Genomic DNA, 23,630 nt, shown 5'->3' on the forward strand with positions numbered 1-23,630 from the left:
CAAACAGCTTATTGGCCTCGGCACAATGGGAGCAGAAAAAAAATGCAGCTTACTCCTGAGAAAAATCAGAAAGTTTTGCTAAGTTGCAAGCTGGGACTTAGCAAGCTCATCTTATCTCAGGGAGGAAAAAACTCCTACCAAGCCCTGCACTCACAGACTAACAAACGCGGAGACGGTGTGAAGGAGAAACTGCCTGTTCCTCACCCAAACGCCTGTGGCACTGTGGGGGCCCCTTGAGACACCCCTGTACATGACTCTGTGTATGTGTAAAAGACAAGCAGGTGGGCCCCTGGTATAGCTCCACCTCTGCTAGGTCCCGTTGGTCATAGGGTGATATTAACAAACTCTCCTCCATAGCCGGCTCTTCATTGGAGGGAAGATCTGTCAATCTTAGGCCGTGCAAGCCTGCCTCTTCTGCAAGCTCTTTGCAAGATCTGATTCGGGAGCTGTGGCTGATTGAAATGGGAAGCAGCGCTGGGGAGAACAAAGTTTGCAACACTTGGACACTTGACTACTCGCTTCCTTCGTGCCTATGGGAACGACCGATTCCTAAACAGAACAGCCAGCCGGGCAACTGACACTACTGATGACTTGCTGCTGTTGCAAAGTTTCCGCTATTTTAATGTATTGAAATCCAGGATCCTAAATAACCAGCCCTCCCAACCCGCTCCCCCTTCTCGGTAGGCGAGATAGATTTTTATTCTGTGGACTAGCAAACTTCCTGCATGGAAATTTACTGATTTGAGTGGTCTCCTTTTTGGGCTAAGAGGGAGGGAAGGATTTTTTTTTATCGCACTTTAATTTTATTTCTCTGGATCACAGGATTTTTGAAGCTATATGGAGGGATCTCAGGATGGTTTGCACCAGGAAAACCAAAACTTTAGTGTCCACTTGCGTGATCTTGAGTGGAATGACTAACATCATCTGTCTGCTCTACGTGGGCTGGGTCACCAACTACATTGCCAGTGTCTATGTGAAAGTGCAGGAGCCAATCTCAGAGAAAAAGTTAGAGGAAGACAAAGGGGACACTTTACGGATTATAGAAAGGCTGGATCACTTGGAAAATGTCATCAAGCAGCACATACAAGGTACCACCTTTCCTCCCCTCTTGCTTTCCCACCCTCACCCCCAGCCCGCTCCTCTCCGGGTCCTTCTTTTGCAGCCTTCCCCATCCCCTCCTCTTGCATTTTATGTGCTGTGCGGGTGGTAGATTCCGGCTGCCATCGGGGGCGAGATGCCTGCAGCAGCCCAGAAGAATCGGAGGCTTTGTTCAGACTCTTGTGCAGGCAGAAGTTGCCAGCAGCCGCCTCTCGGCTGCCTGGTGAGTGCCGGGGAGCGCAGCGTGCTAGCTGGAGCAGGCGGCGGGGTGGCTGGTTGCAGCGCTTTGCAGCCCTGGCCCCTGGCTACGCAGCTTGCTGAGTGGCGACCCTCCCTTGGGGATGATTTCTGGCTGGGCTGACGAGTCTGGGTGAGCCAAGGGCTCGTGCGGGCTGGTTTGTTGACGAAGCCGGCTCCCTCCGCTCGGAGAGCTGGAGATGGAGCTGCTAACAATGCTGCCGGCTGCCCCGGAGCCCGGGGGAAAGGCTCTTGCCATGGCTTCCTTAGCCTGGGGCTCTGGTTGGCGTGGCAAAGCCGAGCAGCGGGCAGGAGAATGGGTGTCGGGATGGGGCGAGCTTTGCGGCCCCTTAGCATTTGCTGTGCCAGCGGCGACATCTCCCAAGGGGGTAGGCTGTGTGTGTGTGTGTGTGTGTGTTGCAGCAATAAACCTGATCGCCGGTCGGGTGGTGCCTGCAGGTCTCGGCCGGGGAGGAGGGAGGCTCTTCTTGCAGTCTGTGATCAACCCTTATTTATTTGTGGTGTATCTGCCCCCACGCGGGCTCTGAACGGAACGTTGTCACGGGTGTGTCTGTGCTCGTAGGTTTCCCCACGCGGCTGATGCGGGAGCCAGCTGGGATTATAGCCGGGACGTTCAGCCGTGTAATGTCTCTGTTTCCATCTCCGGGACAGGGCGGGTGGAGGCTCTGACATGGTTTCATGGATAAATTACCAGGCAGTGCTTGGGATCTTGCATTACTTTGTTTATATGTGATCTGCAGGTAATGCCCCCCGCATTATTCTCCTCATCCGTGTGGGAACAAACAACTATCCCCCCCCCCCATTATGATTTGTGTATCTATTTAAATATCCGGCAGGGAGGGTAAATAAGGTCACTTGCGAGGTGCTGGAGAAGGAGCCCTCTTGTATTTCTGTAGCGGCAGCACTGAGGCTTCAGAGCCCAACGTTAGTCTCCTTAGTCTTGTCTATCTACACATGCACAGAGCAAATCATCTGGTAAACGAGCTCTGCTGCTTTTTCCACCACCGGTGCACAAATCTACTTTGCTTCCAAGTAGTTTTGACCTATAGAATTTATATGCTGGAAATGTAAACAAGCATCATAATAGTTAGGAAAGATGATTAACCACATGGGTGCTTGAGTTCATAATGTGTAGAGTGATTCTCAAGTTTGATTGGGATACTTTCAAGCCCTACTATTTCATGCTGACTTCTGGGTGTACATGTGCTATAACATTTTTGAAGAGACAGCGTTTTTTTAAACTATTGAGTTTGCACTTGCCTCCTTTTCTCAGCAGCCTTGTCTGGAACCGGGATAATTTAGTAAAACACAGTTTCCTTTGAGAAGGATGAGTGAGGCCAGTTCCTGCCAGCTCTGACTTTCAGGCATTCCTCTGGTTTATCTGGATCCCTAAAATTAATTTTTGAAGAGAGATATATATTCTTGTCTGAGTGGCAATGGAGTACTCTACAATAGCTTTCCATCCTAAGGCAGGGCTTTTCAAAAGCTCTGATGAGAGTTAGGTACCTGAATGTCATGTGAGTTGGATGCCTAACTCCCTTGGACTTCTTTGAAAATACTAGTCTAAATGCCTAATTATCTATAGAGGCAGTTTTTTCTTCAAAATATTTTAAAGGAAATGTTAGTCTTTTAGATCTGTATCTGCTTGCTAGCTTGGTAACATGCTCTTTGTCTATGATAGTGAAACGTACAATAAAAAAGCCTTTTTAAAGGGAGAGGATGAGAGGGATTGTATATGATCTATCTAATGATGTTACTTTCTTTCATAAGCATTTTTGGTTTTTCATTTCCTTAAACACCATTTTAAGAAAACTGAAATCTGCTTCTCTTTTAAAAATAACCAGGTCAACAGTTTGATAAATACTAACATTTATTAAAAAAACAGCTAAAATCAAACATATAATGATTTGCATTGCTCTTCTTAATGAAGCCAGTTGTTCTGTTAGCAAATCAATAGAACATCACTATCCCTAAATGGGAGTTCAAGTCCAAACCATAGTGATTAGGTTCACAAGGGTGGCTGCTACTGAAGATACAAAATAAATCTTTTTTTAAAATATATTTTTTGCTCAGTTCTGTGACAGTTGGGGATATATCTTTTTTTTCCCCATTGACTTCATTGGGCTTTGGATCAGCCTCTTGATCAGCATCAACAAATGATAAATTTGGAATTTATTTCTCTATGTAGAACAGATCATCCTCCATAATGGCTGTGGTCTGAGTTCTTAAAGTTATCTGTAGTTTGCCATTGAGCTTTTTTCACTACTTTTGTCTATTGGAGAATATTCTTATGGAAGTTCTGAGTGCCTCAGCTCTTTTCACAAATGTTGACAAGACATGAAATTAGCAAGGGCAATAGAATCCCATTCTTTAGGGTCGTCTCCAGTTGCCAGGAAAGTGATAATGGAAATATATTTTCCACAAGGGAGTTGTCCTGATATTTTATTTTAATTTGTTTCCTGATAGACTGATTTAATTAGATGGTGCCTAGGAATTCCTTGGGAATATAAATTGCAGCCGTGTAATATTTTACCAAGTAGATTGGAACAAGAGGGTGGGTGCTTTCAAAGAAAAATAATCTCTTTGAAATAAAGGTAGCATAATAAGCAAATCATTAGTCTGGAGACATTTTGTTTCATGAGAGAGAGAAAGGGGAGGAGGGAGTTAGATTTAATATTGTGAGAAGGTAAATACTGGTCAAAAATTGAGTGAATGGGTCAAATGTGAAAGACAGATATTCACTTACCATGTTGTGGACTTGTTCACCATCAGCCAACACAGCTGTGTATCTACAGTTCTCCAGCAAGTGTTCAGGTGCAACAGCTTGTCATCAAAATGGTGGTTATGCACTTTTTTGTTTGGACTCTAGTAGGTGGCATAAGGATGTCTACCCTGAGTTATATCTGCTCTGCCCACACCACATGTGCCTTTTTTCCCTGTATGCAATGATGCAAATTTGGGGTACACAGCAAGCTCACGGCTGACCTGCTTCTACATGGAAAGTTGTACAGATGCATACTGCCATTTCTGCACCTGTGATGTGTAAAAGCCTTTTTGCTCCTGTTCCCATAATGGGCAGCCTGATGGAGGATTGGTCATCTGTGGCTTAGCTGGAGAGACAGATATGGCACTTTGGTGAGAAGCAGCATGATGTAGGGATTTGAGCTTGAGGCTACAGGCCATGAACCCCGGGGCTGTATTCCCAGTTCTGCCACTGACTTGTTGACTATCCTTGGGCAAGTCACTTCACCTTTCTGTTGTCTCTGTAAAATGGGATGTACTCACCTACTTCATCTACAGCAGTAGATCATAAGGATTAAGTAGTTAATGACTGTGTAGCATTTTGAAAAATGTAAAGTGCTACATATTATTATTATTGCCATTATTTCTGCAGTAGAAGGCATATATTATATACTAGGCTATCCACAATAAGAAGTGTAATTTCCACTTCCTTTACAGTTTGCAAACAAAATAGCATATTGTTTTTTGAGAAAATTTGTGCGTATGTGAAAATGAGGAAGCGACCAGATGGATAGTTTTTATGCATAATGCAATCTTTTTTTATGGTTAAGAAATGAATGTGGCTAATGTATTTTTTTGTGCCTTGAGCTTTATTACTGGACAATCTTCTTTAGAGGGCTAAGGTTAATGAGTATTGTAATGAATACTGAATTACAAGAAATGTTAGTGGTTCCAGTCTAGAGTTTGCAATTGAAATCAAATGTCTCAATTTACATGAAGACAGTTCATTCTCCCAAGTTTTACAAGAAATATACTACTACCAAAAAAAAAGTCTAATTTTATTAAACTTGATACAAGAGAACTTTTACAGCACATCGCTCATCTTAATAATGCCTCATCCATTTGCTCTGGCACTAAAAAAAAACTCGCCTAAGTTTCATGCAAACTAAGAAAATCATCTGAGCTGATCTATTGTTGCAATATAAATATCAGATGGGCTGCGATGACAAGAGAAACAGCACTAACAATAATAAGCAAGCAGTTTAGTGTTTTCTCCAGTCTACTTTTAAACGTCTTAGATAATGGAGAGCCTAACATTTCCTTTGGAAAGCTATTCTTACAGTCACAGAGATCTCACCCAGAACACTCTCTTGTGCTTTTTTGCTGTCTGCCCTGATCTGTTTATGCAATGGCATTTTGTGTTGTTCAAAGCTTCCTAACTTCTGTCCCAGAGGTGGCTGCATTTCCATGTCAAATGAAAAGATCCTTGAATGTAGGGGGTATGAAATGTGCAGTGAAACTTAAAAAAGAAAATGGACAGTGGCATCTGTGGAATGTGATTCTAGTTTAAAATCTATTTACCAGCCGGTAATTACTCAACCACCTACATGATACTGGGAGGTCAATCCTAGGTGCTTGCATGCTGCTGCATCTGATATTGTTTCCGACTGCCTCATCTCTTCTGGAGATGCCATGTTGTGAAGCAGCAGTCACTGTTGTAGACGTAACTCTGATGGAAATATGTTGAGGACAAAGTGGATATGGTGAGTGTCTGACCTGCTTTCTGGAACGAATTACTCCATTCTCCGTGCCGACCCCCCCGCCCTTTTTATTTTTTTATTTTAAATATATATAGAAAATGAGAATCAGCTTCTTCTTTTGGAAGTGTGCTGTGCCTAAACTCTGGTGCAGCTAAGTATCCTTTGCAATACATTTTAGCTGAATGGAAACCTCTTACCATTCCATAAAACCAGGATCACAGGATCTGAAATAATTCTCAGCACCATCATCAAATCCCTCTTAGTTGCTTTTGTGCTTGAGGGAATGAACTAACTGTATTTATCACTAAATAAAATGTAATTATTCCACTGAAAGTCAAATCAAGGATAAATCTGGGACAAGAAGTATACGTTCTGTTACAAAAGGCCCTATATGTGTAGTTTTTATTCAAGTAAAGTAGCCTATTGAAGTCGAAGGGACTAATTGTGTGAGGAAGAGCTACTATGGTGTGTGAAGGCTTTGCAGGATAAGTCCCATTAGTTTTCTCATTATTTTTTTCCCCTTAGGCTATGACTGCCTTGCTAATTCTCGGGTAGTGCATGTCAGTGGAGATTTGTGTGAGTTCAGCTGTTATAATTTCCCATGCTTTGAGGTGAAGAAGTGAGTGGTATAAAAAAACCTATTCAAGTGGCTTGAGCTAGAGGAGTGCAGCTCACTAGTATCTGTGAACTCACCAACATCACTATAAGCCCAATATATTCAAGGGACAATATGCAGAAGAGTTAAGAATGAGAAAATTCACTAGGCCTATAAATGCAACTTTATTTTCATTAATCTAAACTTTCTTTATGCTTGCAACATTATCTGTCACCTCCTACTCCAGCTGATCCTTCTGCCATGGATTTCTTTTGCAGTGGCTGGAACACAGTGACTCAAACTGGACATTTCCTGTTTAGCTTTATTAAAGTACCAGTAACTATCTTGGAGCCAATTTTATTACTACAGATAAGACATTTCTTTTTGTATTATTATTATTATTATTATTATTATTATTTGATTTGCTTTTGACAGAATCTGGTTCTATGATTATTTTAGTTGAAGTAGGTCAGTTCACTTGAAAGGAATTTGCAGTGACAATGCTAGTAGGCCAGAAATTCTTTTTTCTAGTTTAAATTACTGAATTTTCTAAAAGTTTTGATGGTAAAAACTTCAGCTAGTTATGTGTGGAAAGGTGTGATTTGTATAAAGCACCCTTTCAGTAGCTGGAAAAGCCACTGCTGCTGTTGATGGGGAAATAAAATAGACAAAGAATTTGTTGTGAGCTTTTCCTTCAACATCTTTACTTATAGCTGTTAGGGTGAGTTGCACTGTTTGTCTCATTCTTTTGCTTACAGGCCGCGTGGTCAAATCCTGAGACTCCAGCAATTCTCAGAACCCCGCTCGACAGACTCAGGCTCAGGGGGCTTGTGCTACTATGCTAAAAATAGCTAGGTAGCTGTTACAGCTGGGGCTGGGGCTCTGAAGCCTAGGGATGGAGTGGGCTTCAGAGCTGTAACATTTACACAGGTATTTTTAGCTCAGTAATATGAGCCTGAAGTTGTCTGCCTGAGCTCTGAGACTTGCTGTGTAGACTGACGTATCCTCAGTGGGATTTACAAAGCGCCTAGGAAAGTTAGACGCTGCTCCCGTTGAGAGTCCATGGTAGTTAGGTGTCTAATTCAGATTTGTAAATCTCACTAGATGTGTGTTTGCATCTTTAGGCATCTAAATGCCTCTGTAAATTTGGCCCAAAGTACCTCAGTCAATTTTGCCGTAAGTCTCTGACCCAAGGCCACACAGTGGTAGTGCTGGGAATTGAACCCAGATCTTGCAAGTCCTAGGCTTTTGCCCTAACCATGGGGCCATCCTTCTGATATCAGAGAGTTGTTTTATGTCACTGTAGCACAGGTAAAAAGGAGCATAAGACAGTATACCCAGTACGCATCCAGTCATTCCTAAACCAACATCGCCACATTAGTGCAAACTCTACAGAGCAGGGATCTACCTTAGAGAGGAGAGGTTCCTGCAGGCTAAGCTTGATGATGACATATATTTTTGCATAGTAGTGTTGGGAGTGAGAACACTCCAAAGGAACATTCAGAGTCACAGTTAGCCAGGGCTGAAGGAGTGTATTCTCTCTTTTACATGAGTTTAGCATTCCTGGAAGTTAAGACTATTCACCTCCTCTGCAACAGATTAGACAGGATTTGAACCTACAAGTATTTATTCCCACAGCACAGCACATTTCACCACACTGGAAGTATGGAGACTGAAGGCCACTGTGTATCTGCAGGACTAGTCCAGAATGGACAGGGGCAGTGCAAACTTTCTCATGTTGGAGGGAGCCCCTTTAGGGCTGAGAGGATACATTTGTTGCCTACCCTTTGCACCCTTAGCCTCTCTGCTGTGACTGCTAAGAGGAGGGATAAGTTTTCTGCTCCGGACACTTGCTCAGCAGAAGGGTCTGTCATCAAGAAAAGTTACATAAACTGCATCATAATAGTATAATCCAGCATTGCCCATGACAGTGCTGAGAGGTAAATAGCAGAGTCCCCCGAGGCAGTGGTTCTCAACCTTTCCAGACTACTGTACCCCTTTCAGGAGTCTAATTTGTCTTGCATACTCCCAAATTGCACCTCACTCAAAAACTACTCGATCACAAAATCAGACATAAAAAGGCAAAAGTGTCACAGCACACTATTACTGAAAAATTACCTACTTTCTATTTTTTACCATATAATTCTAAAATAAATCTATTGGAATATAAATATTGTACTTACATTTCAGTATATGGTATATAGAGTAATATAAACAAGTCATTGTATGAAATTTTAGTTTGTACTGACTTTGCTATCACTTTTTATATAGCCTATTGTAAAACTAGGCAAATATCTAGATGAATTTATGTACCCCTGGAAGATCTCTGTGTACCCCCAGGGTACAGGTACCCCTGGTTGAGAACCACTGCCCCAAAGACCTGGGACTAGTGCTGCTAAACATATTCATAAATGAGGGAGGGGGTAAATAATGAGGTGGCAAAGTTAGCAGACGATACAAAATTACTCAAGATATTTAAGTCAAAAGAAGACTGCAGAGAGTTACGAGGGGATCTCACAAAACTGGGTGACTGGAAAACAAAATGGCAGATGAAATTCAGTGTTGATAAGTGCAAAGCAATGCATGTTAGAAAACCATAATGCCAACTATACATACATGGGGTCTTAATTAGCTGTTACCACGCAAGAAAGAGATATTGGAGTCATTGTGGTTAGTTCTTTGGAAACAGTGGCAGTCAAAAAAGCTAACAATATTAGGAACCATTAGGAAAGGGATAGATAATAAGACAGAAAATATTATAATGTCACTACATAAATTCATGGTACTCCTACCCGTTGAATACCGCATGCAGTTCTGGTTGCCCGATCTCAAAAAATCTAATTTACCTCGATTTCAGTAAGGCATTTGATACGGTTCCACATGGGGAATTATTAATTAAATTGGAAAAGATGGGGATCAATATGAAAATTGAATGTTGGATAAGGAACTGGTTAAAGGGGAGACTACAACGGGTCATACTGAAAGGTGAACTGTCAGGCTGGAGGGAGGTTACTAGTAGTTCCTCAGGGATCAGTTTTGGGGCCAATCTTATTTAATCTTTTTATTAAAAGTGGGAATGTGCTAATAAAGTTTGCGGATCACACAAAGCTGGGAGATATTGCTAACACAGAGAAGGACCGGAATATCATACAGGAAAATCTGGATGACCTTGTAAACTGGAGTAATAGTAATAGGATGAAATTTAATAGTAAAAAGTGCAAGGTCATGCATTTAGGGATTAATAACAAGAATTTTGGTTATAAATTGGGGACACATCAGTTGGAAGTAACAGAGGAGGAGAAAGACCTTGGAGTATTGGTTGATCTCAGGATGGCTATGAGTTGCCAATGTAATATGGCCGTTAAAAAAGCTAATGCGGTTTTAAGATGCATCAGGCGAGGTATTTCCAGTAAAGATAAGGAGGTGTTAGTACCGTTATACAAGGCACTGGTGAGACCTCATTTGGAATACTGTGTGCAGTTCTGTTCTCCCATGTTTAAGAAGGATGAATTCAAACTGGAACAGGTACAGAGAAGGGCTACTAGGATGATCCGAGGAATGGAAAACCTGTCTTATGAAAGGAGACTGAAAGAGCTTGGCTTGTGTAGCCTAACCAAAATAAGGCTGAGGGGAAATATGATTGCTCTTTATAAATATATCAGAGGGATAAATATCAGGGAGGGAGAGTAATTATTTAAGCTTAGTAACAATGTGGACACAAGAACAAATGGATATAAACCTGGACACTAGGAAGTTAGACTTGAAATTAGACGAAGGTTTCTAACCATCAGAGGAGTGAAGTTCTGGAACAGCCTTCCAAGGGGAGTAGTGGGGGCAAAAGACATATCTGGCTTCAAGACTAAGCTTGATAAGTTTATGGAGGGGATGGTACAATGAGATAGCCTAATTTTGGCAATTAATTGATCTTTGATTATTAGCAGTTAAATATGCCCAATGGTCTGTGATGGGATGTTAGATGGGGTGGGATCTGAGTTACTACAGAGAGTTTTTTCCTCAGTGTCTGGCTGGTGAGTCTTGCCCACATGCTCAGGGTTTAACTGATCTCCATATTTGGGGTCAGGAAGGAATTTTCCTCCAGGGAAGATTGGCAGAGGCCCTGGAGGTTTTTCACCTTCCTCTGCAGCATGGGTCACTGGTCACTTGCTGGAGGATTCTCTGCACCTTGAGGTCTTTAAACCACGATTTGAGGACTTCAGTAACTCAGACTTAGGTTAGGGGTTTGATACAGGAGTGGGTGGGTGAGATTCTGTGGCCTGCATTGTGCAGGAGGTCAGATTAGATGACCATAATAGTCCCTTCTGACCGTAAGTCTATGAATCTATGAAAAAAAAAGATGTATTAGAATTGGAAAAAGTACAGAGAAAGCAACAAAAATGTAGCAGCTTCCATACGAGGAGAGATTAAAAAGACTGCTATTGTTCACCTTAGAAAAGTGATGACCAAGGGAGGATATAATAGATGTCTATAAAATTATCAGTGTTTTGGAGAAGTGAATAAAGTGTTGTTTACCCTTTCATGTAACACAAGAACCAGGGGTCACCCAATGAAGTTAGTAGGCATCCGGTTTAAAAAAAAAAAAAAGTACTTTTTCATACAATGCATAATCAGCCTGTGGAACACATTGCCAGGGGTGTTGAGAAGGCCAAAACTATAACAGGATTCAAATAAGAATTAGATACATTCATGGAGGCAAGGTCCATCAATGGCTTTTAGCCAAGTTGGTAAGGGGTACAACCTCATATTCTGGGTGTGTCTAAACCTCTTGCTGTCAGAAATTGGGACTAGCTGACAGGGGAGGGATTGCTTGATAATTGCCCTGTTTTGGTCGTTCCCTCTGAAGCATGTGGCATTGGTCACTGTTGGAAGACAGGATACTGGTCTAGATAAACCTTTGGTCTGACCCATTACGGCCGTTCTTATGAATGCCAGTGAGAGGATACCTAAAGAAAACACGGTGATAAATAAAAAATCATGGGCCAGATCCTTACCCTGGTGTGGCAGTCACAAAGACAACTTAATTGGCTCCCCAAATATTTTCCCATTATGGTTGACACTGGGCCAGTGGAGTGGCTTTTTTACCAGCCTTTGGGGCAGTGGCTGTGATTGAGAGAAAGAAGGCTTAGCCAGGAAGCTGCTATTAATAGCTGGTGCAATTTAGAGTAGCCTTGAGACTGTTTGTTTTAAATTGTGCCTTAAAACTAGCTCAGAGATTGAAGAATGGTTGCATAAAGATAATTCACACCTGCGTTATGTGCAGTGTGGCTAGAGCCTGAGATTTTGCTTCAGTTCTGGAATACAAGCCCTGGAGATGTTGTTAATAGGTGAACTATTTCTGTGAACTCATACATCAGACCTAATTCTTTAATTTGCCTTTTAAAGACATTAAAATCTCCAGCTGATCTCTACACTGGTGTCTTGACTTATCCAAAGCACCATTAAAGTGAAGACTGACTTTCTGGAAGTTTTATGTGTGTATTTCTGCATCCTCTAATGCACTAACCCTAGTCATCATCCTCTTCATTTGCCTCTCGAATTATCTAGCTTAAAGTTCATCTCTCTTTCACCTACTTGTCTCAAAATCCTCATCCAGCCTCCTTTCAGCTCTTTAGATAAAGCACGTAGTGGGTTTGTATTGAGGTCAGTGGTGTACTTGTCTGAGGAGTTCGCCATTTTTGTCTGTGCTCTGCTTGGCATTCGTAGTGTAATAACATCTCATTTTCATTTTCCTAGTAGATTTCCTCTCCTGACCTGGCATTCTGTAACAATTAGTGCGCTGAGATGCTTTTTTGTCATATTTTGGGTTTTCTGAGGCCAAGCTAGAACCTGATTGTGGCCATTGCAGTTCTCCAGCACCACCTCTGGTTAAAGTTTGAAGATGAGTGAAATAGGGAAAAACACTGGTTTCGATAGGGAGATGGGCGCTCCACTTTGCCATTTGGGAGCATCCCTTTTAAATCAAAATAAAAAGGTATCTTCCCCAAACAGGGGGGTTCCCTGCTCTTCCCCTTTCTCTACTGCAACTTTGTTTTTGTTGTTTATTTGATTTACAGTGGCAGCTGCAGGCCCCAAATGAGATCAGGCCCCCATTTTTGCAGATATTGTACAAATACATAGCAAGAGACAGGCCCTGCCCCGAAGGACTTACAGTCAAAACAGACACACGAGACAGAGGGCTGGAGGGGAAACAGAGACACCGAGATCAGCGACAGAGCTAAAGAATATAGGAATTACCCGAGTAGATAAGAGCTGTGGTCCACCTAGTCCAGTATACTGTCTCTGACAGTGGCCAGCACCAATGAATGGCAATATATTAGTGGATAGAATGCAGTGAATTACCTGGACCCAGTTCTCTGGTGGATTCATCTTCCTTTGAAGCTTTTCATCCCATATGCTTCAGAGGAGGGTGTAAGAACTCTGCAGTAGGTAGATATGGGATAATCTGCCCCCTGCCCCCATTAGATTGCATCCTGATCTTTAGTACTTGGAGACTGGCTTAAACCCTGAAGCATGAGATTTGTTATCCCTTCAAAATGTTAATCATTAACAACAACTCTGGATATGCTTGCTAGCTATTTAAATGTCTGATTCCTTTTTAAATCTTACTAAAAAGTTTGGTCTCAGTGACATCCTGTGGCATTTGAGGTTCACTGTCTAATTTTGCATTGTGTGGAAAAATTACTTCCTTTCATTTTGAAATTGCTACCTTTTAATTTGATTCACTGTGTCTTTGTTATGAAGCAGGGAGAACAGAAGCATCCATTCTACCTTTTCTAGACCATTCATTATTTTATATACTTGTGTCATGTCCCCTCTTGTTAATCTCTTTTCTTAGATAAATAATATCAGTTTCTGCATATTTGAAATTTTCCAGGTCCCTGGTCATCCTTATAGCCCTTCTCTGGCCCCCTCTAATTGTGCAATATACTTTCTGGAATGGGGTGACCAGAACTGAACACTAGTCTAGATGAGATTGAATCATTTATTTCTACATGATTATAACTCGTATTTCTTTAGCACATAGGAGCCCTGGTTGTAGACCAGGACCCCATCATGTTAGGTTCTGTACAAACACAGAACAAAAAGACAGACCCTGCTCCAGGGTCTTACAATCTAATTATGAGACAAGATGGAGAGTACAAGAAAATGCCGATCATGCTGACGAACACTGTCTCAGTGGTTAGTATAATATTTTTCCATATTATTCTCTATTTCATTCCTTATGTGCTCTCATGCCTTCCTGTGCATCCCCGTATAGAATCATTGACGTGTAGGATTGGAAGAGACCTCGAGAGGTCATCTAGTTCAGTCCCCTGCACTCAAGGCAGGACAATGTAATAACTAGTATATTCCCGACAGGTGTTTGTCTAACAGCCTCCTCTGATGGAGATTCTACAATGTCCCTGGGCAATTTGGTCCAGTGCTTAACTACCCTGACAGTTAGGAAGTTTTTCTTAATGTCCAACCTGCTCCACCCTTGCTGCAATTTAAGCCCATTGCTTCTTGTCCTACGGGTCAACGAGTACAATTTTTCTCCCTCCTCCTTGTAACAACCTTTTATTGTACTTGAAAACTGTTATCATGTTCCCCCCTCAGGCTTCTCTTCTCCTGACTAAAGAAACCCAATTTTTAAATCTTTTTTTATGGGTCATGTTTTCTAGACCTTTAATCATTTTTTGTTTGTCTCCTCTGGACTTTCTCCAGTTTGTCCACATCTTTCCTGAAATGTGGTGCCCAGAACTGGATACAATACTCCAGCTGAGGCCTTATCAGCCCACAGTAGAGTGGAAGAATTACTTCTTGTCTTGCTTATAACACTCCTGCTAATACATCCCAGACTGATGTTTGCTTTTATTTGCAACAGTGTTATATTGTTGACTTTCATTTAGTTTGCAGTCCACTGTGACTCCCAGATCCCTCTGCAGTACTCCTTCCTTGGCAGTCACTTCCCATTTTGTATGTGTGCAACTGATTTGTTCCTTCCTAAGTGGAGTACTTTGCATTTGTCTTTAGTGAATTTGATCCTGTTTACTTCAAACCATTTTTCCAGTTTGTCCAGATCATTTTGAATTTTAATCCTATCCTCCAAAGTACTTGCAATCCCTCCTAACTTGGTATTGTCTGCCAATGTTCCAAGTATACTCTCTATGCCATTATCTAAACCATTTATGAAGATATTGAACAGAACTGGATCCAGGACCAATCCCTGTGGGGCCCTATTCAGTCTGACCTTCCAGCTTGACTGTGAGCCACAGATGATTGCTCTCTGGGAATCGCTTTCTGACCAGTTATGCACTCACTGTATAGTAGTTCCATTTAGGATCTATTTCCCCCATCTACCACTTCCCCCCATCCCCCAGGCTTGTTACCCTGTCAGAGAAGGCTATTAAGTCAGTTTGACATGATTCGTTTTGACAAATCCATGCAGTTATTTATCACCTTATTATCTTGTAGGTGTTCTCAAATTGATTGTTTGATTATTTGCTCCATTATATTTCCGGGTACTTAGGTTAAACTGACTGGTCTGTAATCTCCAGGTTGTTCTTATTCCCTTTTTTATAGATTTGGCACTATATTTGTCCTCTTTCAGTCCTCTGGAATCTGTCCCATCTTCCATGAGTTTTTGAAGATAATTACTAACAGCTCAGATATCTCCTTGGTCAGGTCCTTGAGGAGTGTAGGATTATGGCATGGCATGATGCAGCAGTGGCTGACTGTTTCCCTCCTGTTTGTGTACCATTCCACCTAGCCTCCAGTGCCTTCTGGGGTGAGGAGACTTAACCCTCTGATTTAGGTCACAAAATACCATCCTTTCTGGAGTGCCCAAAGTTGAAAATAAATACAAAGAAATGTAAATTTATTTCACATGCACAAACAGACACACACACACACAGACAGAGAGAGTGGAATCCTTGGCAGGCTCTTCATTTCTTCGGAGAGGTGTAAAGGGCCAACCATCAGCCTGGGCTTGGTCATAGTCTCTTCGAGTCTCTTGCCACTGGGTCCCCTATGTGAGGCCCCCACTATGGGGCAATCTCTCTATTCCAGCAGGAGTTCTGCTCGCTCCTGGGGGCCTTTCTGAGTCCAATTACTTCTAGCCTCTGGCAGTACTCCCCAGGTCCCGCCACAGATTGCTGGCTGGGAGCAGACCTGCAGAGCCCCTTGTCTGTAGTGAGGTTTGAAGATCTTCTTTTCCTCTCCATCAGGTACCAGCTGAGCTGAGCATTCCTTTCTCAAAGGTGGATACCTCTTTTCAGGAGTCATGGGACAGGGGTAGTTGGGCCCCTAGCAGCCCATTAACCCTTTCCTGACTCATGTTAGGGTGCTGCTGTCATGGAGTGTACAAATCCCACATCTTGTTTGCTTTTGGACTAGTGCAATGCATTGAGCAGAAGTCTTCACTGAGCTGTCTGCAGTGACACCCAGGTCCCTTTCCTGAGCTGATACAGTTAATTTATATGTCTACAGTGTCCTCACCACTGGATCACGCTGCCTGTCTCTTCGAAATAAAACCTTCTGCAAGTGTGTGACAAAAGTCTTACCTGTAGGTTCCAGAGGTGCAGCCACTGGGGGGAATAAGTAGGACAAGATGTTGGGTGGGAGAAGTGCCTCACTTTTTTTTTTTTTTTGGCCATTTGTTTATATTTCACCCTAAATGCATCTGTACCATTAGTGCAGTTACACTCCTGGCCATCCCCACCAAACAACCTCCCAAAACATTTTCTGCATGTGGTCGCATCCCTTGGATTTTCCTCTTACAGAAGCTGTCGCTGGTGATTACTAAAGGAAAGAAAGGAGAAGCGAGATGGGCAGGCTTTGCAATTATTTTCTATAGCATCATGATCACTGATCAATTAACAATCATTGTAGAAAGATTAGTATAGTTTTTGTTCTGAGAGCAGAGCTACAGTACCATTCTGCTATACTGTAATCACATCCCAGCTGGAGACCTGCTTTATGAATGATCAGACTGAAGCATGCATTACCTGAGTCCAGCTTCATGGTGGATTCACATTCCTTTGAAGCTTTTGATCCCTGCACCGAGTTATGACTTGCCATAGGCTTTGAGAGAATGCTTGGCACACCCTGCGTGAAGAATGTTGTCAGATAAGCTCCTCCAGCACCGCAGACTCAGTGAGTCGGTAACCATATGTTATGGAGTGACATGGCTGTAAAATTCAGGTTCCAAGAACTACCCTTTTCACTTGATCTGTACTCAGAATTAACTGGTCTCACAGATGAGAGCACAATATAGCCACCACATTCCCTTTGTTCTACCTGCTTTTTTGCAGGGATTCTTGTAATTTTACTGTCTGAGCTTCATAAGATCACACAGAGAAAAAACAACATTTCTTATGCTAACAGTCATACTTTCAGCTGTTCATGTGAGGTATGGATAGCTAAACCTATTATTATACTGTAATTCATATGGTATTTCTGATTTGAAAATGTGACCACTAAAGCAGCTATGGGTAAAAAGCTGGGGGAGTAAGTGGGGGAGAAATAGAAAGAAGTGGAAGGCTCTATGAAAATAATATGCTACATGAATATTTTATGTCCTTTTAATGAATATGAAACTATTGTTATCACTGCTAAGGAATGAAAAGAGGCAATAAACTGCCTCTGATTTTAATTCTGGAAGCCTTTCTTTTGCCGGTGCTTTCAAAAGCAGCTTTATGCTTTTAATGGATTTAAGAAAATATTTACCTGCATTAATTAGAATAACATCTTCTGCCTCATCTATCAAGCATGCAAGACTCAAACCCAGTTGATCTAGTTTAATATACACATCTTTTAAAGAACAGAGCAGGAAGGATATCAAAACAGACTATCTAATCTGAAACATGTGTACAGCCTCTAATGAAATCATAAATATTCAGTGTGTGTACAGTCAGAAATTATTAAACAGATATGTGTATTCGCACCAAAGCTGTCTCCCACTCTGTCCTCTCCAGCTGCTATCATCCTGTCATTTTCCCAGCTCCTTCTGGTCGTGGAACAGCCAATATCATTAATGTCATTTGTGACTTTTCAACATGATGTCAGCAGTAAAGCATAATGAGGTCAGTAAATGGAGAGGTAATAGAGTGAGACAGAGCGCTTTAAAACTTATGTTTAAAAAAATACTATTTTTTCCTGGACTGGAATCTAGGTAATTTTAGAAAGAAGTTTGAAACTGTTAAATGCAAAGGTCCAACCTCAGAGGTAGTGTGTGAAATGATGTAAGTTCTAAGGGGTATGTGGGAGTCTAGCTGAATCTAAGGAAGATGGGCTCTGAAAGGGGTTGAGCAGGAAAAACCGTTAACTTACACCTTCTGATACCATTATGCTAAGGCAGAGGCCTGGTCTATACCTAGTTTTTATGCTAGTGTAGCTATTTTGGTTAGGGGGTATGTGTTTTTTTGTTTTTTTTTTAATTTAAAGTGGTATAATTGTGCTGGTACCACCCATTATATGGGTGCAGTTACAGTGGAATAAACATCTGTATACCACTTTCTCTACAGGAATAGCTATACAGTGGGTCCCCGGTATATATTGGGGTTGTATTCTTGAAAAGAGCCACGGATACCAAAACAAATTATACGGGGACCTACTGGTACAGCGGTGATGTAGGCAGGAGGGGACACTTGGGTGAGCCTCGAGTGGATGCGTAATGGTGGGGGTGGAAGGGTAGGAGTGGTTTCTCCCTCCCTCCTGCCAGCCTTGGGGATTGGGAGGGGAGGGGGAGATAGACGCTCTGGCTACGGGCTTCTGGAAAAATGTGCACTCCCACCATCCCACCCGCTCCGCCCCCCTACCTAGCACTCGGCGCTTGCACAGGGAGCTGGGTCGGGGCACAGAGGCTTGTCCTGTTCCCCCCAGAGCTCCAGCTGGGGAGTGGGCACAGGGTCTTGCCCTGCTTTTCCCGGCGCTCCTGCTGGGGAACAGGCTGGGAACTTGGAAGTCCCTGTGTCCCAACACCGCTCCCCAGGTGGAGCGCTGGGTAGGCGATGTGGGGTAAGTGCAGGGGTGGGAGCAGAGCTGGGACTGGGGCGGGGTGGGCCTGGATGTTAAGTGGATGGGCCACCGCCCACCTGTGGCTACCCATATCTGTCGCATATGCGTTCCTCATCAATAGGGGAATGTGTTCTGATGCATATCCATCGTTTGAAACTGATAGTACAATATTGCAAACAATGGATATGTGGATTGGGACTGACGTGAATCGGAACACATTCCCCTATTGATGAGTGACAGATATGTGAAACAATGGATAAGAGGGTGACGTATACCGGAGACCCCCTGTACTGGCAAAAAGCACTTTTATACTATACCACTATAACTTCATCCACACTAGGAAGGTTGTAGTGCTCTCACCATAACAGGATAGTTACAGTGGTGTGACTTTTTGTGTGTGTAGACAAGCCCTTACATACACGCCCTTCCTCACAAGGCCCTTCCAGTGCCACATAAAGGCTGTACTGGGGGTGGACAGGGGAAGGTGGGTGTAATGGCAATGCAGGGGGTGCATGTGGACTCTCTTCAATAAACGGTTTGTATGTTCGCCCCAGGCAGGCTGGTGTGGGAGGGCAAAAGAAGAGCCATCGGATTGCATTTATGTAGATCCAATGTTAGTTTGTCTATTGCAATCAAACTGCTACTTTGGCTTTCAAATTGCATTAAGATCTGTTAACAACAACATCTAAGCAGGGACTGGTTCAAAGAGTTTTGGAGCATATTTATATGGTAGTCCACAATGATAGCAACAAGAAAGGAAGCTTATAGCCTGGGAATGCTGATGATAATAAATTGCCTAGACTGTCATAGAATCAGGTCTTCAGACAGCTGGGAGAATTGTTAATGCCAACTGTAGTGATTGAGTAACTAGCTGAAGGCTAGAGTGGTTCCTGCCTGCTTTCATCTGCTACATGTGGAAACCTGATTCAGAGTGAGTGACTGTGGTGAAAGTAAGAAACATAGACCAGGGAGTGGGAAGGTCATATTTTCCATGTTTGATTTTGAGAATTAAGCATGGATATAAAGCTTTTTGTGGTACATGTCTTAATAGTAAAGTGTTTATCATCCAGCACTGGCCCTCTTGTCATAATTAAAGAAGTTACTGTTTGGGGACTAGAATTGTCAAACCCATGAAAGAGCAAAAATCTTGCTCGTTACCATGATGCCTGAAAAAGACATATAAGGAAAGTTAATGCATCAAACAATTTGCCGGCTTCTTGCAATAACAACATGTCAATATGTTTTTGTCTGCTTGACAATACGTAGGAAATGCTTTTGATTTTTGTAAAATTGCATATGATTTCTCAAAATTTTTCTTCATTGTATTGATTAAAGCTTTTCTATCTCATCCAGAGTCATTAAATCACAAACCATCTGCTAAAAACAGATTGGCAACATTTCTAGCAATTAACATTTAAAAAAATCCCAAATTTGAGTCTAAATATATTCCAAAGATTGTTCCTATTTGCGTTCAAAGATGAAGAGGGGAACAAAAGCCTCTGACTCATTCCTGCAAAAGCTGGAACCGGGGACTCTCAGTAATGTGTAAAATAGCAGTATTGCCTCTGTCACCTAGAAAAGAATGACTAAGGGAAAAACAGGCAGGTAACAGAGGACACATTGTAGGAGTTTCATTGCAAATTCTGCCACACTTTTCCAGACATTGACCATTTGTATTAGTTACACAGGAATTGACAGTTGGTCAGACATTCAGCCAGAGTGCTCTTTGTGTGGCAGCCAGCACTGAAACACACATTCATCAGAATCCTAGCGGTGTGGATTTAAGTGAGGCTATTAAGCATCTCTGTCCTCTGAGGCAATATTAACTAATGAAGGCAGTATGCATAAAACTCACTTGATCTGGGAGAGTATTTCTCTGATGCAAGACCTGATGCTATTCGCCTTTGCACACATGAGTAGTACTTACTTATGAGAATCATTACACTGAAATCAGTGAGAATATATACACAAGTAAGGAGTGCTAATGTAAGAGTTTGCAGGATTGGCACCTGAAAAAGGAGATGCCTTAGAGCTTGTGCATATAGCATTAGTTGTGCATCTGGTTCTGTCTGCTAACATTATGCCATATAGTGTGTGTAGAGTTGTTTGGCTGTCTAGGGGGTAGAGTAGCTGCAGTGTGTGAGATAGTAGCAGTGAGTGGTGCACTCTGGGTTAATGGAAGGTAATTCTAAACATCCATTACAGTCTCTGACCAACGGGAATATCAGTTTGACTGTCCAGTTTTAGAAGAACATTAAACACCTGGACCTAAATTCTCAGTTACATTGCAGTTACTACATAGTTAAACCCACTTTAAGGCCCTTTTATGCTACGAGAGTGATGTAAAGGATCTTAGTATATATGAGAATCAGGCCCTTCTAGTGTGAAGTTGACGGGTACTGCTGATCGATATACAATTAAGAAGTGCTTGCTATATGAAGGACCAATAAAACTTCGGCTTGTTTTAAGATTTTCCCCTTATGGGAAAGCCCTATAGGAATGAAAAAGGATTAAAACCTCCAGCATAACATAGGGCTCCTGGATCAGATCCTTAACTGGTGTAAATTTATATCAGCTGAGTGAGGATTGGAAGGTTCTTCCCATCTCTTTCCCTCATTGGGACCCCATAAGGTTAGTATAGCTCCAGTGCTGAGTAGTTGGCACAGCCGTAGTGTGGTGAGGAGGGGAGAAAGGAGAAATGATATGTATAGAGTTACACAGGCAGGCATGAATCAGCTCCCTGGTATCCCCCCCCCAACCACCCAGCACTTGCCATCAGCGGAACAAATGCTCAGAATCCATTGGCCTGGCGCTCAGCCAGTTCATGCACATGGAGCTGTCATATTCTTATCACCACATAAACCAGGACTTGGATTTAGCCTCGAGTAGACAAGATGGAACAATCAATCAATCAAATAAAAATAATGCCTGTGAATAATGTAGTGTTTGCTGTTCTAGAATGTAGATGGATATCTACGTCTATTGGATTTGATGCTTTCTGCCTGTATAGGTGGGCCTGAGAGCACCAGGAGCTATTCAGATGCACTCTGTACTTCTCATGGCCTGAGAGTGCCAAAGGTGTTATTTCCTTCTGATTTATTTTTTTCTTCTTCTCTGAGTGAAAAGTGATTTTCCATAGCCTAGCACCATGTGTAGTCATTTTACATCTGTGCAAAGTGGAGGTGAAATGTTGCATCACACTCATGTGCTCGGACCGGCAGTAGTGTTTTGTATATGCACTCTAAATTCTCTTTTTGCACAGGTGTCAATGAGTCTACAATGTGCATGGCATGGAGAATCAGGCTCTATGTGTGAGAGGGAACCAAAAAGTATACTGCTTTTGATTCATGCACCGTGCAGCTCCAGTTAATGTCAGTGAGAGTGTATCTGCTGATCAACTGAAGTATATGGCCCTTGTGATGGAGTGTTTGCCCAGCACTAGCCTGGAAAGGGTTAATGTAGCTGGGGAGGGTGGTGGTGTTGAGTACCCTGATAAGCCACACCTGAGGGAGAGTTAGGCTTGATAGGCAATCCTAATCGAGGATGGAGCCCAGCTGAGCAAGAGCAGATGGGGCTGGCTACAGGCTTCTTTACAGCATCCCCCTTCTGCCCTCTCTGGGCTTAGAGAGGGAAAGGAAGAAGCCCAGGGAGAGTAGAAGCCCTGGGACTGTAGCCCTGAAGGATGGATTCACCCAGAGGAGTAGTGGAGCGAAAGCTTGGTAGAAGTGGAGCAGGAAAAGTCTCAGGGAAATGGCAGCAAGGTTTGGGACAGTACAGAACTTGGCTGCTGATTGTAGGGTCACTGGCCTGGAACACGAAGTAGCAAACAGGCCCAGGTTCTCCTACCGGCCTAGGTTCTCCTACCAGCCCTAGGGGAAGTGGCACAGTCTGGGCAGTAGAATGGAAGACTGCATGAGACTGATTGTTCGATGAGACTTTTTGTTAGCCTGGAATGGGAAAACTATCTGTCCGGAGGGCCAAGCCACGAGGGAGGGAGCTCCCAGTCACAGAGAGGAAGCAGTGTTGAGAGGGGCCTCAGTGTTAACAAGAGCAAGAAAAGGGCTCAGATGGGCGGAGCTATTCCCCAGATGCAGCCACAAGGAGGTGCCTTAGTGGTGAGTAGAGAATCTGTTACAGCCATAAATGAGTAGCTAAATTGTTTGCTCCCTAAGTGTTGGTACAGCTCTCTGGTTGAGCCAGAAGTGCTTCATTGAGCACGGTGCTCCAGTTCTGCCTGAACATTGAGACATTGAGACATGGCTAGAGTGCTGATTAACCTGCCTTCAAAGATATATGATGCATTTTCTTTGCATATTTCTTTACTGCAATTAAAAACTCATGGGTGGCCCATGCCTGCTGACTTGAGCTCCCGGGGCTCAGGCTGCGGGGCTGTTTAATTGCAGTATGGACCTCTGGGCTTGGGCTGGAGCCTGGGCTCTAGGACCCTGTGAGAGTCCCAGAGCTCAGACTGCAGCCTGAGCCCGGAAGTTTACACTGCAATTAAAAAGCCCTACAACCAGCCTGATCCCCAGAAGCAGGAGTCAGCTGGCATGGGGCAGCCTCGGGTGTCTAATTGCAGTATAGACATACCTTATGTGTGGGAGAGCAGAGGGAACATGCCACAGAAATGCTGCTCTGTCTGAGCTGCCCACCTGTCTGCCTACCAGTTTTAGAGAGACTAAGTAAGTAAGGCAATATATTTTACTGGGCCAACTTGTCATAGTGAAAGACAAGCTTTTGAGCTTACACAGAGGTCCTCTTTCAAGAAGTTATAGTCTCGGCCTTTCTATCAACAGAGTACAGAATGGGTTTCAGTTAATTATATTTATTTCGGAAGGAGTAATAGAACACACAAATTTAAAGAGACCCTATATTATTAAAATACCCTGAAATGATGGAAAATATGCACCCTGTTTTCACATGAACTGAAATCCATTCTGTTAAAAGTCAGCAGCTACTTCGAGACACCAATAATTAGTTACTGGTTTAGGGTCTGAACCTCTCAGATGCTGTGTGCCTCTTGTCAGGTGCTTTGTTGGGGGCATTCAGCACATGGCAGGAGGTGCTTCATAGCTTGCAAGATCAGGCCATTAATTTCTTGAATCTTTTTGCTAAAAGCCAGGTTCTGAGATGTAATAAGCATCTTCAACTCCCCCACTGAA

At 42.8% G+C, this 23,630-nt stretch overlaps 1 protein-coding gene across 1 annotated transcript in view; it reads left to right on the plus strand.

Moving 5' to 3' along the window:
• The first annotated feature begins 466 nt into the window (after positions 1-466).
• Positions 467-23,630, plus strand: part of GALNT18 (polypeptide N-acetylgalactosaminyltransferase 18) — a 442,549-nt gene continuing 419,385 nt past the window's right edge. Inside the window, exons 1-2 of the mRNA XM_030560359.1 lie at positions 467-680; positions 823-1,088. Of these exons, the coding sequence (XP_030416219.1) occupies positions 854-1,088 (235 nt within the window). The 5' untranslated portion in view covers positions 467-680; positions 823-853. The remainder of the gene's footprint in view (positions 681-822; positions 1,089-23,630) is intronic.

This window comes from Gopherus evgoodei, chromosome 4, assembly GCF_007399415.2.
Source record: "Gopherus evgoodei ecotype Sinaloan lineage chromosome 4, rGopEvg1_v1.p, whole genome shotgun sequence".
NCBI classification, from domain to species: Eukaryota; Metazoa; Chordata; order Testudines; family Testudinidae; genus Gopherus; species Gopherus evgoodei.